At 50.3% G+C, this 15,456-nt stretch overlaps 1 protein-coding gene across 13 annotated transcripts in view; it reads left to right on the forward strand.

The window, feature by feature from the left end:
- The window catches only part of PTPRT (protein tyrosine phosphatase receptor type T), a 966,224-nt gene that overhangs the window by 258,392 nt on the left and 692,376 nt on the right, over positions 1–15,456 (forward strand). For all 13 annotated transcript variants that reach the window (XM_066387766.1, XM_066387770.1, XM_066387767.1 and 10 more), the window contains exon 2: positions 11,889–12,014. In XM_066387766.1, coding sequence (XP_066243863.1) covers positions 11,889–12,014 — 126 coding nt within the window. The remainder of the gene's footprint in view (positions 1–11,888; positions 12,015–15,456) is intronic.

A 15,456-nucleotide genomic window follows, 5' to 3' on the forward strand; every position in this document is an offset into this window, starting at 1 on the left:
GAACCGGAGAAAGGAGGAGGCTCGTTCCCACGCGATGGGGGGGATTCTCTGAGAAGGCGGCCTTTGGTTTTGATGTGGTTGGTGCCCAGAGCTGGCCCTGGGAAGCCAGTGAAACAGGAGTGCAGGAACAGTCCGGCACGGGAGCAGCAGTGCGCAGGCCCCGAGGGCATCCGGAGCTTTCCTGGGGCCTCGGAGGCCTTCAGAGGCTGGCCCGGCCCCTGCCGGGGGTTGGGGGGCAAGCCCCTTCCTGTGTGCGGAGGGCACTGTGCTCAGCTTCCCCTGACGGATCTGCAGTTTCCCTGAGACGGGTTGTGACCCCTGGCCGTCTCTTCCTTTCATCGCTCCCTCAAAAACAAAAATAAAAAAGGCATCGCCGTTGTCTGAGAAAAGATGAAAGATGCTATTCTGGCTTCTGAGTGGGCAGAGCGCTGGCCCGGGGCCAGGAGAGCTGGGTTCCGTCCCGGCCCAGCGCCCCTTCTCTTTCTTGTCCTTTTTATGCCTGTTCCCCCACCTGTAAAATCAGGAGCCGGGCCAGCCAGGTGACCCCGTCCCCTTTCATACATGGGCGAGCAGCTGAATCTCTGAATCTGCTAGTTTTGGTGGGGAAAAAAAAGACTGTTGGCTGGGGCTGCTTGTCAGGCTGGTGGGCTGTCCAGCTGGACCCCAATGTGAGCTGTCCTCACTCCTAACTGAAGGTCAAGGCTCTCTACCTGTCCCCCAGCCTCTCCTTGGGAGCTGACCCCACACCTGGCCTCCTCCTTTGCTCTTTCCCGGCTGGTCGCAATGTGTTGGCAGCATCCGCGAGGTTGCCCGGGGCACAGAAGCCCTGCCCTCCTCCAAGCCTCCGCCCTGCATGCACACCAGTGCCTGGGAAGGAGGGGACAAGCGAGAAGACAGAAACCTGCCTGCCTGCTGTGTTCTCTTCTTGAACAACATCCGGATGTGAACCAGCGAAGGACACAGTCACCGTCTCCTCAGGGCGTCAGAAATCGAAGTGCCCTTTGTGAGGGTTTCCCTAACGGCCTTCTGTTACAGGGGGAAGGTCTCTGGCCCGCGAGGTTAGGTGTTTCACCCAGGGCCACACAAGGGCAAGGGGCGAAGGAAGCTGTGATTCGTAGCAGAAGGCACTGCTGGTCCATACAGGATGTGATGGATCAACTCAGAGAATTTCTTTAAAATCTTTTGTTTTTGAGATTATGTAACCCAAACACAGAGAGCATAGCTATCGTTCCCATTCCTGATTTATGCCTTGGGGTTTAACAATTAATTTAACAAAAATTATTTGGCACCTACTATGTGCCAGGAACTATTCTAAGTCTTGACCGATATTAAATTCACCCAAATCTTTATAAAACCCCCACCGATTGGGCACTATTATTATCCTCGTTTTACAGAGGCGAAAGTGGAGGCACATAGAGATTAAATAAATTAACCAAGGTCACACAGTTTAAAAAATATTAGCACAGCTGGGCTGCCGACTCTAGGAATTCCACACTTTAACCCCTACAAAGTGGTGTGTCACCGGGCCAACAAGGTCATCCGCCATCCGTGGTGGGCATGCCCCGGGGATGCCAGCCTCCTTGAACTTCCTAGTTGGCAGATGGGAAAGCTGGACCCTGTAAAGGGCACAGGAGTGTCGGGTCAGGTCTCAGAACACGGCTGTTTCTGTTAGCCCTGACCGCTCCCGCTCCGCGGTGCCGCCTCGGACTCTGAACATGTCTCTGGTCTGGAAGACACCCTGCAGCCAGTTCATTATTGTCCCTTGAAGTCCTGCAGCCAACTCCCACCTTTGCTGTTTTCATTCCTGGATTTATTATAATTGGCCAGATAACCCAAGCTGCCCCGCGGAGTCTCCCGGAGAGGAGGGAACCCACAGAACAGATCAGACACGGTTTCTCTGGTCCTTGGGGAATGCCCGAGCCATCAGAGAGACATCGCCTTATTTATAATCAATTCACTGCTGAGAGAAATTTAAAACATTTTTTTTTTTCCTATTAGGACTATTGTTTCTGTCTGTTGAGTCCATGAGTGTTTGACATTGGATGACTTTATAAAACATTCAAGTAATTGGATTTGTTAAAGCAAATAAATCAAACACTAATTGGAACGTGCCCTGCCATTATTTTTGCTTACTGAATTAGATATAATGGTGTGAAGCCCTTCTTATCATATGTGTGCACTTATTTAAATACCCCCCTGGCATACACTTCTGCAAATTGAATTAGATATTCAGAAAAGGAATTCAATTTATGCAAGCCTGGTTTACATTCATTGGAGGGGCCAGACTCGCCTACCCGCGACGGGCTGCTCACGATTAATAAGCCCCACTTAGATGTGGTCCTGACTTCCGAGCGTTCGTCCGCACGAGGCTGGAATCTCGATGACTTGGGGGTTGGCGCTCTTTATAGTTAGACTGTGTGTGTCCACAGAGCAGGTCCGGCTTCATGGGTGTGTGACTTGTGCAGTCACACAGGGCCTGGCACCAAAAGGACCTCCTGCTTAGTTTTATGCTCTGCTCTTGGCCATTTTAATTTAGTTTAGTTTAGTTTTTGTTTTTTTAGCAGGAGGGTCTGCATTTTAGTGTTGCACTGGGCCCCACAAATTTTGTAGCTGAGCTCTGCCCTGGTTCTCAGACCTTCGGCTTAAGGATGCAGTCCTTGGCTTGATCTGGGGCCTGCCTCTAATTGACATGTGGTGTTGAGCATGTCGTTTGCTCCAGCCTCAGTTTCCACATCTGTGAAATGGGAAGAATAGTGGAGACCTATTCCTTCTCCGTGAAGAACCCAGGTCATCACGTAGGTGATGCGGTTATTTAAATCCGGGGAGCTATTATGCTTCCCTCAATCCCGTATCCTCCTGGCCAGGCATGGAGCTTCAAAGGACTGGGGGGTGGGAGCAGGGCTGGGGGTGGTGGACACGCTCTCCTCCACTTCCCAGAGGAAGGGAGAAATGTTCTACAGCTGAGAAGTGGGAAGGAGGTGTTGAAAGCACGTGACCTTCAGTGCTCGAGCGGTGAAGCAAGGTAGTTTCTTGGGACTGTGTTAAAACTGGACATTTTTACAGCATCAAAGCAAAAGTCAGCAAGCTGCAGCCTGCTGGTCCAGCCTGGACCGTCACTCAGCTCGGAAAGGAAGAATCGTTTCTCCATTTCTCGATGGTTAGACAAATCACAGGAGAATCCTGGTCAGGGTCGTGTGCAATTCAAAGTGCAGTGCCGGTAAGTCGGGTTTTAGTCAACACAACTCTGCCCGTGATTGCCGTGCTGTTTGTGGTGCCGCTGCGTGGTTGTGGCATTGCTGAGCAGGACGGGTGAGCGGGCCCACGGAGGCGGGCAGAGTTCTGAAGACCCCGGGGTGTATGGCCCGTGGAATTCCTGTCCCTTTGGTGGGATGGTGAACAGGACAGATTTCCTTTCTGTGGTTAGATTACGTTAGTGACAGAGGTGAAGGGGTTTTGCAGATGGAATTAAGGTCCCTAATCAGTTGACTTCAGTTAACCCAACAGGAGGCAGTGGTGGATGGGGCTGGCTGAGTCAGAGGGGCTCTCTGAAAGGGCTGCGCCCTGCCCACAGGAAGGGGTTTGAGACAGGAGAGGGTCACGGCAGGGATTGTGGGCGGCTGCCAAGGGCCGGGAGTGGCCTCTGGGTGACAGCCAGCCAGGGGGCAGGGACCTCAGTCCTGTAACTGCAAGGAACCAACTTCTGTCAAACACCAGGTGGCCACAGTAAGGACCCGTGCTCCAGAAAGGAATGCAGTCACCCTGCACCGTGACCTCAGCCTTGCGAGGCCCTGAGGGGAGCCCCCGCCCCAGCCTTGCCCGGATTTCTCCCCTGCAGAAACTGCGAGATAAGAAATGGGTATTGTTTTAAGCCCCTAAATTTGCGGTAAGGTAATTGGTTGGGTAACAATAGGAAACCATTGTGCCTGCAAGGTGAAGATATTTAGCATCTGGCTTCTTATGGGAAACGTTTGCCAGCCCTCGAGTAAAAAAATAACAACGCAAACCACTTCTTTCCATAGTCCCTTCCCCGGGCCCTAACCATTTACTCCTGCCGTGTCTTGATTCTGTCCAAATGGTTTGTAAGAGCGAGGGGCCTGCACATCGGGGGTGACTGTGTGAGGCCCGACTCACCACCTAGGTGAATAACCTGTATAAATGTCAGGCCCCCTCTTTTACAGTATGGCCTCTCGGTATGTTGTGTGCTCACCACCTGAAGCCCAGTCTCCCTCGTCACCATATCGCTGACCCCCTCTACCTTCTCCATCCTCCCCCCAGCTCCCTCCTCTTGGGTAACTACCATCCTGTTGTCTGTGTCTATAATTTGTGTGGGGTTTTTTTTTTTTGTCTGTTCGTTTGTTGCTGTTTGTTTTATATCCCACATATGTGTGAAGTCATAAAATTCTTGTCTTTTGTCATCTGACATCTGTCACTTAGCATTAATACTCTCAGGATCTATCCATGTCGTTGCAAATGGCAGTTTTTCACTTTTTTTTTAATGGCTGAGAGGTATTACTATTCTTATTGCTGGAGGTGATGTCACTCTTTTCTCCCCCCAGGTCTCTAGCTGGGCATGTCCTTTACGAGCTCTGATGACAAGTTTCCATGTATAAAATGGAGAGAGCAATGCTTCTCTCTTAGAGTAGGGGTTGGCAGACTGCAGCTCCTGGGTATAATCTGGCCCACTGCCTGTTTTTATAAATAAAGTTTTATTGGCACACAGCCATGTCTGTTTCTTTACTTACGGTCTCTGGCTGCTTTTATGCTACAATGGCAGAACTGAATAGTTGTGACAGAGTCTGTGTGACTGCAAAGCTGAAAATATTTACTATCTGGCCTTTTACACAAACAGTGTGTTGACCCTTTTCTTAGAGAGAGGTGGTGGCTGATCCATTTATATATGAACATCTATGAACACATACTTACACAGCTCAAACACAGTGCCTGGCATGTAGAAAAGCCCAGCAAATTTTTAGTTCCTCTTCGGCACGTAATTCTGTTCAGGAATACACAGGCTCATATCATAAATGCAGAGACAGACACGTTTATATTTTTATTGACTTCTATTTCTCTCTCATTTTCCAAAAGAAGGGCTCACGTTTAAAAAAAAATTCTGATTGGCACCGTAAACTTTATTTATGCTTTAATGTATCCTAAAGTATGTTTCCTGCACTATTTTTACTTCCCTTACAGATGCTGATATGCTATACATTACCAAACCCAAATGGGTTTTCGAAATCCAATTTCCTTGCTACAAGTTTCCATTTTTTCTGTTGACTTTTTATGCTTGAGTTGCATCAGAGCTTCTGGGGCCTCTGGCACATTTTGACTTCAACCTGTCCAGGGAAATAGCTCCTCTGTCCTGGTGCAGGGAGGGAGTGCTGGGTCCTTGGCCTGGGACTGCCTTGCCATTGCCCCGTCTTCCCTGAAGAAAGCCCGTCTTCCCCAAACCAGGACCCCGTGCTCCAGGGGCTGAGTCCAGTTCCTGGGCTGGGGGTAGGTTTGGGAGGGTTTTGATTTGCCTCCTCCCCAAATGATTGTGATGCGGTTGATGTTAAACGGGGCTGCTTGCTCTTGAAAACTAAATGAGGTGAGCAACCAAGCAAGTGTCTTTTGGGAACTCTCTCCCACCATCAGTCTCCGGCAAGTAGGCAGCCACAAACATCTGCAGAGCTGGCCAGGTGTTCATGGCAGGGCTGCTTTCTGCCAGGTGTTATGGCCCCAAGGAATTGTACCGAGACAGATAAACATCACCTTTGGAAGAGCAGGAAGAGCCACAGTGAGACCTGAGGACCGTGGGTTTGAATATTTCAGGCTGGGAGTCCCGGGGCAGCTGGTCTGCCCTTTCTTGTCTTTCTGTGGTTCTCCGTTGCGGGTCCTCGGGCTGGTGGCATGGCTCTCTATGTCTCTGGGGCTCACGAGAGTTCCCAGTCCTTTCTGAGTCCCTGGAATCCTTCACCTTTGCCACTGGAAACTCCCCTAGTGACCGTCTTGTCCAGCCCCTTGCTTTGCACACCAGAAAAGGGAGGCCCGGAAATAAGAAAAGAATGAGAACAAAAAGAGCTGTAACTAGTTGCCAGGGTGGGTCACTGCCGGCTCCATGATCAGAAGCGCATAGACGCTCTGATGCTCAATCTGTTGGTTGAGAAGAAGGAAATCCAGGGAGGATTAATTAAAAAATATGTCTTGAGTGTATTTTCTCTCCGGCACCGCTTTTAAAAGTTCCCCCTGGGTCAACCCAGACCAACAGGAAGCAGATTTCTAGACTGCATCATATCGATCCCCGATGTGTTGCTCTTCCTGAGTTGTACGTTTGGGTGCTGCGGTCAATTGATACTGAGAATGATTATGAGAAATTGTCTTTTTTTTTTTTTTATAATTATTTTTTAATTTTTCATTTATTTTTTTTATTGATTTTTAGATGGGGGGGGAGAGAGAGAGAGAGAGAGAGAGAGAGAGAGAAAGGGGAGAAGCAGGAAGCATCAACTCCCATATGTGCCTTGACCGGGCAAGCCCAGGGTTTCGAACCAGCAACCTCAGCATTCCAGGCACGCAGTTGGCCAGGGGCCCTTTGTGGTTGGGTGCTGTGTCTGAGAGTGTCCACTGTGGCACGTGGGATTTCTGTTACCAGTGCCCCTGTGGAGAAGGTCCTCTGTAATCTGAACACCTGGCATGGTTGTAATTTCCTGAGCAATTTGGCTTTTGCTGTATGAGCCCAGAGTGTCCAGTATCCGGGCGGATTTCCCTGTTTCTTTCTGCTGTAACCGCCATTTAGCAGGTAGACAGGTAGGGCGTTGCAGCACGGACTTGCAACTCCTTCCTTTCTGCCCTGCTTTTCTTTCTTCTCTGGGTCTCAATTTCCTTCTTTTTTTTTTTTTTTTTTTTTTTTTTTTTTTGCCATCATGCTGTATTTCTTGCCTCTGTGTTCATCAGGCCACCTTGTTTGGACTAGAGTTGATAATGGGTAGACCCGTTAGACAGCATTGTTTGAATGGAGTCTCTGTTCTTCATCGACACAGAGCACAGGGATACTTACACGATCATTTAAATCGGTCTTGCTTGGCTGGGAACCCAGGAGTTCCGTGGAAAAGTCGTGAACCTTTTGTTACCCCTGGGGTTTGGACATACATATTTGATAAAGTGCAGGATGAGGGCCTGTAGGGAGGGACACTGGGGTCCCCTAAAGGAGGGCACATTCTGAAAGAGTGGCATCAAACCCACAGGGGATCGGACTGTCCCAAAGAAGGACTAGCTCAAAGAACGAATAGGATGACAGGCTGCTTTTGACTTCACTAAGCCTCGTGGCGGCAAAGAGAGGACTAGAGTCTGAAAATTAGAGCTGAGTCACTGGGGTCCCACGCTTGCTGCAGTTGGACCCCGGGGTCAAAGAGCAGACTGTTAGAAGGGAAAGGCATTTGCTCACCGGCTGAAGGTGGAAGCGTCCACCAGAGCTCTGCAGATGGAGCCAGCAAGGTGCCCAGGGAGTGGCCGTGAAAAGTGGCTGTGATAGGTCCCCTTAGAGTATGGGGACCTATCAGCTCTCAGCTCAGGGGTAGCTGAACAGGCCGCCTCTGAGGAGTTGACAACTGATCCAGTAACTACGGACAAATTGTTGATGCGACCTTGCTTGGGCTCTGTGAGCTGGGATGCCCAGAGGTGTAACTGCACGCCTTCCTAAATCTTGTCTGGAAGAAGGCAGAGGATTGGTCTAATTAGACCATTAATTACAATTTATTAGCAACTTCTTCTTTGAGCTTGGACATATCTCTATGAAAGTGTTTTCTGCATTGCTGAGTATATATATATATAATATATATATATATATATATTATATATATACACTGTTAGTGTATGCTGGTGTGATTGTCCTTCACTCTGCAGGATTTATGAGGGTAAGAATCATGTCTGCTGATTCTAGGACCCTGCATAGAGCCTGTGAAAAAGGTCTTTGTTAACTGTTTCTAGAATAAGCAAGGGAATGGATTCAAATGGGAGAGACCCGACCACCTTGGAAGTTCTTTATCCGTACGTTCTCCTCTTGTTAACCTGGTAAGTGAAAGGTTTGGTCCTTGGCTTGGGGGAGTACATGTTCTCTCTGGTCTGTTAGAAAGAGCATGGCGTCTGTGGTTAAGTTGCAATGGATTTAAACATGATTCCAACACTTCTTTTCTGCGTGACCCGAACAGGTCACTTAAGGCCTCAGTGCATCGATCACCTTATTTAAAGTAGGGATAAAAATCTACCCCACAAAGTTGTGAGAATTAAGTGAGACCAAATAAGATGGCATCTGCAACCAGTGCCCAGTGTCTTTTCTGGCATGGAGCAAATGCGTGAGAGGTAGCGTTTCTTATGTTAGTCAGGATAGGCAAGGCTCTGCTGCATTAAGAGCTAACCCCTATGGTGTCAGTGGTGTAAGATAAGAAAAGCTGGTTTTGTGCTCTTGAAAAATTGAACACCAGTGTTACTGCTTCTGTGACTCTCTGAGTGGCCGTCCCCCAATGAGTGTCTCAGGCTTCTAGATAATCTTTTTTGTAAATTTTATTTAGTGAGAGGAGGGGAGGCAGAGACAGACTCCAGCATGAGTCCCAACCAGGATTCGCCAGGCAAGCCCACTAGGGGGCGATGCTCTGCCCAGCTGGGGCATCGCTTCATTGCTCAGCAACTGAGCTCTTCCAGCACCTTAGGCAGAGCCCGTGGAGCCATCCGTCCTCAGCACCTGGAGCCAACTTGCTCCAATCAAACCATGGCTACAGGAGGGGAAGAGAGAGAGAGAAGTGAGAGGGGGAGGGGTAGAGAAGCAGATGGGTGCTTCTCCTGTGTACCCTGCCCGGGAATTGAACCTGGGACATCCACACACCGGGCTGATGCTCTACCACTGAGCCAGCCAACCAAGGGCCTAAATAATCTTTCTTCCTTTGATTGCCACCACCTTCAACAATAGCTTGGAAGGTGCTCACAGCCTGGGCAGGTGAAAAGGGATGCTTATACGGAATATTTTTGTGGGCTAGTTCTGCAAATGTGGATATCACTTTGTTAGGTATTTCCACGGCTTGTCACGCGGTCTTCTTCAGCTGTACGGTGGCCTGGAAACACGGCGCCCTTGTATACACAAGTGCGAAGACCCAAGCAGCGTGCTGCACACATAGCACAGTCTTGGCCACGCTTTCCGTCTCTAGCCCCGGATGCTGATCTCGGCTGGGATCGGTTCTCAGTCGGCGGTTCCCAGGGACGCTGGAGGCGCTGCAGGCTGCCCTTGCTTAGCAGTCCCAGTGTGCAGCGGGAGCTGCTGTCGAGGCCGTTGACCTGATTCATCTGTCGCCCGCAGGCTGGGCTCCCGCAGGGCGATGACAGTTTAGGGAAAGGAGATTGACCCTCTTAGAGCTAGTGCAGCGGCTGCTGCTACGTTGTTAAAATTTTAAATGCAGTGTTTTCCTATCTGGGGCACTCGCTCCGCTGTTCTGGTCAGAGAAGGTTTATAGGAGTGATTTGGGAGTATCGTTGGGAATTTGTCAGGCAGGCGGCATGGGGAAGGAGCTTATTCTAGGTTCAAGTGGCAGCTGTGGGACTTGGAAGAGCAGGTCGAACTGGGGCACAGGGGCTCACGATTCCCTGCGTGTGCCTGGCCTGTGTCAGGCATCCCATTAACATTTATTGGTTCATTCATTCAGTGTTTATGAAACCCCTGCTCTGTGCCAGAGCTGTGGCCACGCTACTGTCTCACAGAGGCCGGTTGACCACCACCTCCCGCCTTGCCTGTCAAAGGTCATCCTTCCCCGCTGTCTCTGGGACAAAATCTCCTCTGTCACCTGCCCCTGACCTTACCTCTGGTCTCCTGGGCCTCCCAGCCTCACCTGCTGACCCACATCAATTCCCACTGGTCATTTCCCTTTTTTCCCTCGGTCCCCCAAAGCACCAGCCACACGTGGTTGTCGCACGTAGCCAGATCGCACAGAGGAGCTGTGTGAAGTGCAGGGACGTTGCGGGGCTAGACCAGGCCCTGTTTCCAACTCCTGGTCACACGGGCTCCCTGGACCGTTCCGACTCAGCAGTCTCTCACCCATCCTGCAGCAGCCTTCCTAGCACGTGCCGAAGCCCGTGATTTCTTATCAGTTTCCTGTCGGTCTGACTGCCCGGCAATAGCGTGCCTCTTTTGTAAACCGCCGTGTGGCGAGGACCCAGTACTCTGCTGGGTCTGTGCTCAATGCTCAATGAAGTAATTGATGAATTACTGAATGAACAGATGAAAGCAGATAGATATTTTAGTTCCTACCAGTGCACCACGGGAAATGTCACACGGGCCATCACCTTCTGCAGGTGTCTGCTTTGCCTGGTGTTTCTTGGACCTCTCTCTCTCTCCCTCCCTCTCCTTTTCCTTCTCTCTCTAGCTCTCTGCATAACACACTCCATATTTCTGTTGTTTTTAAGTGTAAAGCACTTAAAATAATACTCAACTCACTTCCCAACCCCCGCACTACCAGAAGAAGATCAGCCCTCCTCCGCCCAGCCCGAGACTCACCGGGGTGCTAAAGGCCCGTCTTCTGGGCTCCCGTCCCCAGCAGCAGAGGAAGGTGGAGACAGCTTTGACAGACAGCACAGGTTTTCTCTAGCGGTGTTGTGGTCAGGTTCTGTATTGACTCTGTCGACAGGACTTCCACCCCCACTACACAGAGGGAATCCCTTGCAGGGGGGGCCGAGAGGGGGTAGCTGATGGAGACGGTGGTGACGTTACCTGAGAATGCAGACACAGGCAGGGGCTCACGGGAACCGGTTTCTGTACATCAAGCGGCACCGCGTTTGGATGTGTGACAGGGACCTAATGGGTGCTTATGGGGACGCGATGGTATCTGAGCATCTCGGAGACAAGAAAGGGGCAGTGGAAAAGCTGGACCGCGGTGTGAGTCCGGGAGCCAGTCCGGAGCTCGCTGGAGAACTCGGTCCAGGTGTTGCCACTGTGCATCCGGCCAGCCTACCTAGATGTCCTTCCTCCTGCTCCCCATCCCTGGCGATGCACGCATCCTTCACAGCCTCACGGGTCACCTCCTCCTCTTCCTCTGGACGGACCAGCATTCCCAGTGTTACCTGGAGGGCCTTTACAGCCCATAGCAGATGCTGAGTAACTTCTTGTCAAAATCGAATCGACACAGCTTATTGCAAACTGCTGGTGGATGGCTTAGATGTGAAAAGCAAAAGCTTTAGACACTGTCAGCGTTGACTTTATTACCTGCCAGGTGCCTGATTGTCTAATTCTTCACAAATTTGATTTTTTACTTTGTGGAAATGATTTTTCTTTTTTTTTTCTCACAAAATTGCCCTTTGAGGGGAGCAGGTGGATGTTAAGAACTTGTTCTGTGCTGATTACTTTTCAAACAGGATTCCATTTAATCCTCGTGACATTTCATCGGGTGGACCTTTCCCTCCATATCGCAGGTGAAGAGACCGGTACCCAGACCACAGTGGGGGTTGAGCCGGCTTTACCGAGCCGGGATCTGTGTCTGGTTCTGCTGGACTCGGTAGCCAGTGCCGTCCGCTGCCACGCGGCATCCCTGTGTGCTGCAGGGAGCAGTTAGAGGCGTGCCCCGGCATTCATCTCTTCCTACTTAGAGTGAGGCACTGCTGTTTACATTCTCAGGAAGGAAGATTAAAATCCATGTAACTAGCCTTATTAACTTTTTAAAATAGGGGATGTGTGGGGGGGTGCCTGCAGGTGCCGGTGCCTTTTTCGAGAGCACCGAAGCAAATATAAAAATCTAATTTGCTTGCCTTTTTTTTTTTTCTTTAATCTTCTCCCGAGTTTAAAATTCAAAGCTGTAGATGAAGAAGCGATGAGACTGGGGTAACAAACCGAGCCCCAGGCACGAGGCTGTATTTACCCATCTCTCTTTTGTTGGCAGGTGGCTGTTCCTTTGATGAGCACTACAGCAACTGTGGTTATAGCGTGGCCCTGGGGACCAATGGGTTTACCTGGGAGCAGATTAACACGTGGGAGAAACCAATGCTGGACCCAGCTGTGCCCACAGGTAAGTGACCCACTGAGTTCGGGCGCTATGATGGGGATGGCATCTTTTATGATGGCTTGGGGGAAAGAACTGTCTTATAGGTTAAGTCGTCTGAGAGGGCAATGCATAACTTTGTTGGTAGTAAGTTCCCCATCCCCAGAGGTATGCAAAGCAAGGCTGAGTAGATTCTTAAGAATGGGGTAAGAATCACGTATTACCTGGGTTCAGGGACCTTTCGGGTTTTTTTAAGCTTTGAGATGCTAAGCTTTAGCTCCAAGTAGGGCATCGTGGGATTTTGCTTGGGAGCCTAATGATAGCGGGATTTCTGGGGAAGAAAGAGCGTCTGAATGATCTGAGGTCATGTTGTTTTTCTTCTTTCCGGCAAGATGGACACAGCTTGTCTATACATAGGGAAACTTCCACAGTGAGGCTGTGACTTAGAAAGTTAACGCTCAGGCATCCTGAATACCAGGCTGATCCCTAACCAGTGGGGCTGAAGTCCTACTGTGCACTCTCGATGGATACCTGCGTGGGGCCGGCCGACGAGATATGTCCCAGAGGAGGCACACCCGGAGGAGGTGTGCTCAGGGAGAACACACTTAGGGTGCCGTGTGCCCTGGTGAGTGGATGACGTAAGCCAGGAGGAGCAGCAGGGCTGAGGACTTCGAGGTCACCTCTCTGTATAATGTGATCCTCGGCGCACTTGTCAGGGCAGTGGGTTTTTGGAGAAAGGAGGTCGCCCTCTGCAGCTCCTCCCCGGCCGGGGGCTGTCTCTGACCCACTCACCGTCTTGGCTTTTTACCGGCCCCCGTTGACGCTCTTTCTCAGGCTGCGGCTCCTCCCCGGCCGGGGGCTGTCTCTGACCCACTCACCGTCTTGGCTTTTTACCAGCCCCCGTTGACGCTCTTTCTCAGGCTGCTGTGTCAGCTCACTCTGGCCGTTGAACAGTGGAGCTCTTCAGGAGCGTTCTGTTCTCTCTGGATGTGTCTGAGGGTGCTCCGGGGAATCCGGGTAGACACGGTGATACGTGTAAGAGGAGATTTACTATAGGAATTGGCTTGCATGGTTACGGCGAAGGAACCATGATCTCTCTACCCTCTGTGAGCTGGAGAACCAGGAAGGCTGGTGGTGGAATTCAGCCCGCGTCAGACGGCCTGAGGATTGGGGTGGGGTGGGGGTGACGATGTGAGCCCCAAACTGAGGCTGAAAGCCCGATGTCCGAGGATGCACATCTCGGCCTCCTCTGCCCTTTGTTCTATTTGGGCCCCCAAGGGATTGGATGATGCCCACTCACTTTGGGCATCAGTGGTCACCAGACATCTCTTTTGAACTCTAGACCCACATAACCCACTGTGCCGTGTCTTCTCAGCTGATCCTGGGGGGCGGGATTTCCCACGCTGTCACTAAGACAGAGAAGATGCTCAGAGATGTCTAGCTGAGCTTATGGTCTTTGTGGCCTCATTGACTTGAAGTTTGGCTCCAAGGCGGGAAGCCACTGGACGGCTCTAGACGGTTTCCTTGGAGGGTGTAGATTGTTTCGATAAGTTTCTTCTGAGTGTAGACATGAGCCCCAGGTATAATAAAGATGTCCTGCGGTACGAAATTGAGCTTTTCAGATCTGGTAGGATCTTACTTTGCATGAGCAGAGTCAGCGACTACACCCACCCGTGAGTCAGGTGACCATGGGACAACCTCGGTGCCTGTTGCCCCATTATAATGTTTACTCCCAAAGTGTCTTGGTTTAAACCAGGGGTAGTCAACCTTTTTATACCTACTGCCCACTTTTGTATCTCTGTTAGTAGTAACATTTTCTAACCGCCCACCGGTTCCACAGTAATGGTGATTTATAAAGTAGGGAAGTAACTTTATAAAATTTATAAAGCAGAGTCACAGCGAGTTAAAGCATATAATAATAATTATTTATACTTACCAAGTACTTTATGTCAGATTTTCGCTAAGTTTGGCAGAATAAATCTTTATAAAACAACTTACTATAGTTAAATCTATCTCTTTATTTATACTTTGGTTGCTCCACTACCACTCACCATGAAAGCTGGAACGCCCACTAGTGGGCGGTAGGGACCAGGTTGACTACCACTGGTTTAAATGATAGAAATACTCAGCCCACTAGGGACCCCGAGGATCCAGACAGCCTGTGCTGAAACTACCACATTGGCTCTGCTCTGCGTGTCTGTCTTTGAGGTTGGCCAGTAAAACCAGATCTTACAGTGTCTGTGCGTTCATGCCTGCATGAGTGTGTGCATGTGTGTACGTGTGTGCATGCGTGCACGTGTGTGTATGCTTTACATGCTGCTTCTGCTCCTCGTTAGCCCACCTCAAGCCCTCTAGGCTCTTATGGCTCTCCGAACTCAATATCTGCAAAACTTAACCCTCAGTTCATTCATTCTCCTTCCCCTTCTGCTCACCCTCTAGTTCAGCGGTTCTCAACCTGTGGGTCGCGACCCCAAAAGCCATCGGAAAATACATAATGCACACCAGGTATTTACATTCCGAATCATAACTGTAGCAAAATTACAGTTATGAAGTAGCCACCAAAATTATTTTTTGGTTTGGGGTCACCGCAACATGAGGAACTGTATTGCGGGGTCACAGCATTAGAAAGGTTGAGAACCGCTGCTCTAGTTCCTTGTCTCAGGGAAGGCCACTTTGTGCACTCTGGTGCTGATTCTGGACCCCAGGGGTCACACTTCTCCCTTCCCTCACTTTGCCCCTCTTCCTGTCGATCACTTGGTCCTGCCACTTTGCCTCCCGAGTTCATCTCAGGTCTGCTCCCGTCTCTCCGTCCCTGCCTGGCACACACTGCCATCCGCGCCTGCCCGGGTAACGGGAAGATTTTCTACCAGGCTTCTTGGCTTCCTCTTTGGACTTGAATCCCCTCTCCACACAGAAGCCAAAACTATTGTTCTGGAAAAGGGACCTGTTCGTGTTACCTTTTCCCTTTATTGTCCCCATGTCCCATGCCCCCTCCTCCCCCCCTTGCTCACTTCACACTGACTTCTGTCAGTTTCCGGAATGTTCCAGGCCCTTTTCTATCTCAGAAACTCACATAAGATCAGCGCCCTTCATGAAACCTTTTCTTCCACCTCGTTCTCTTGTACTTCCCCTTCTTGTCTCAGCTGACACCTCACTTCCCTGTGCCCTGGACGGCCCAGCCAGGGCCAGCACCCTGTCTCTGTTTCCCGTCACACCCTGCGCTTTTCCTCAGTAACAGGCACCCCAGTGGATGCTGTCTGTTCAATGCGTGTTTTACCCCCAGATGAGAAGTTCCATGTGAACAGGGACCATGGCAGCCTTGTTCCTAGCTCTATCTCCAGTGCTCAGAATAGTGAGCATAGCATGCACTATGTACTATCTACTGTTTTTGTTGGATCGATGCATAGAGATGGCCAAATAGTCTTCGTTGGGTGTTTTCCTCAATGAAGGAATGAATGGTAGGCATGAT

The sequence above is a fragment of the Saccopteryx leptura genome, chromosome 5 (assembly GCF_036850995.1).
Source record: "Saccopteryx leptura isolate mSacLep1 chromosome 5, mSacLep1_pri_phased_curated, whole genome shotgun sequence".
In the NCBI taxonomy this organism is placed as follows: Eukaryota; Metazoa; Chordata; class Mammalia; order Chiroptera; family Emballonuridae; genus Saccopteryx; species Saccopteryx leptura.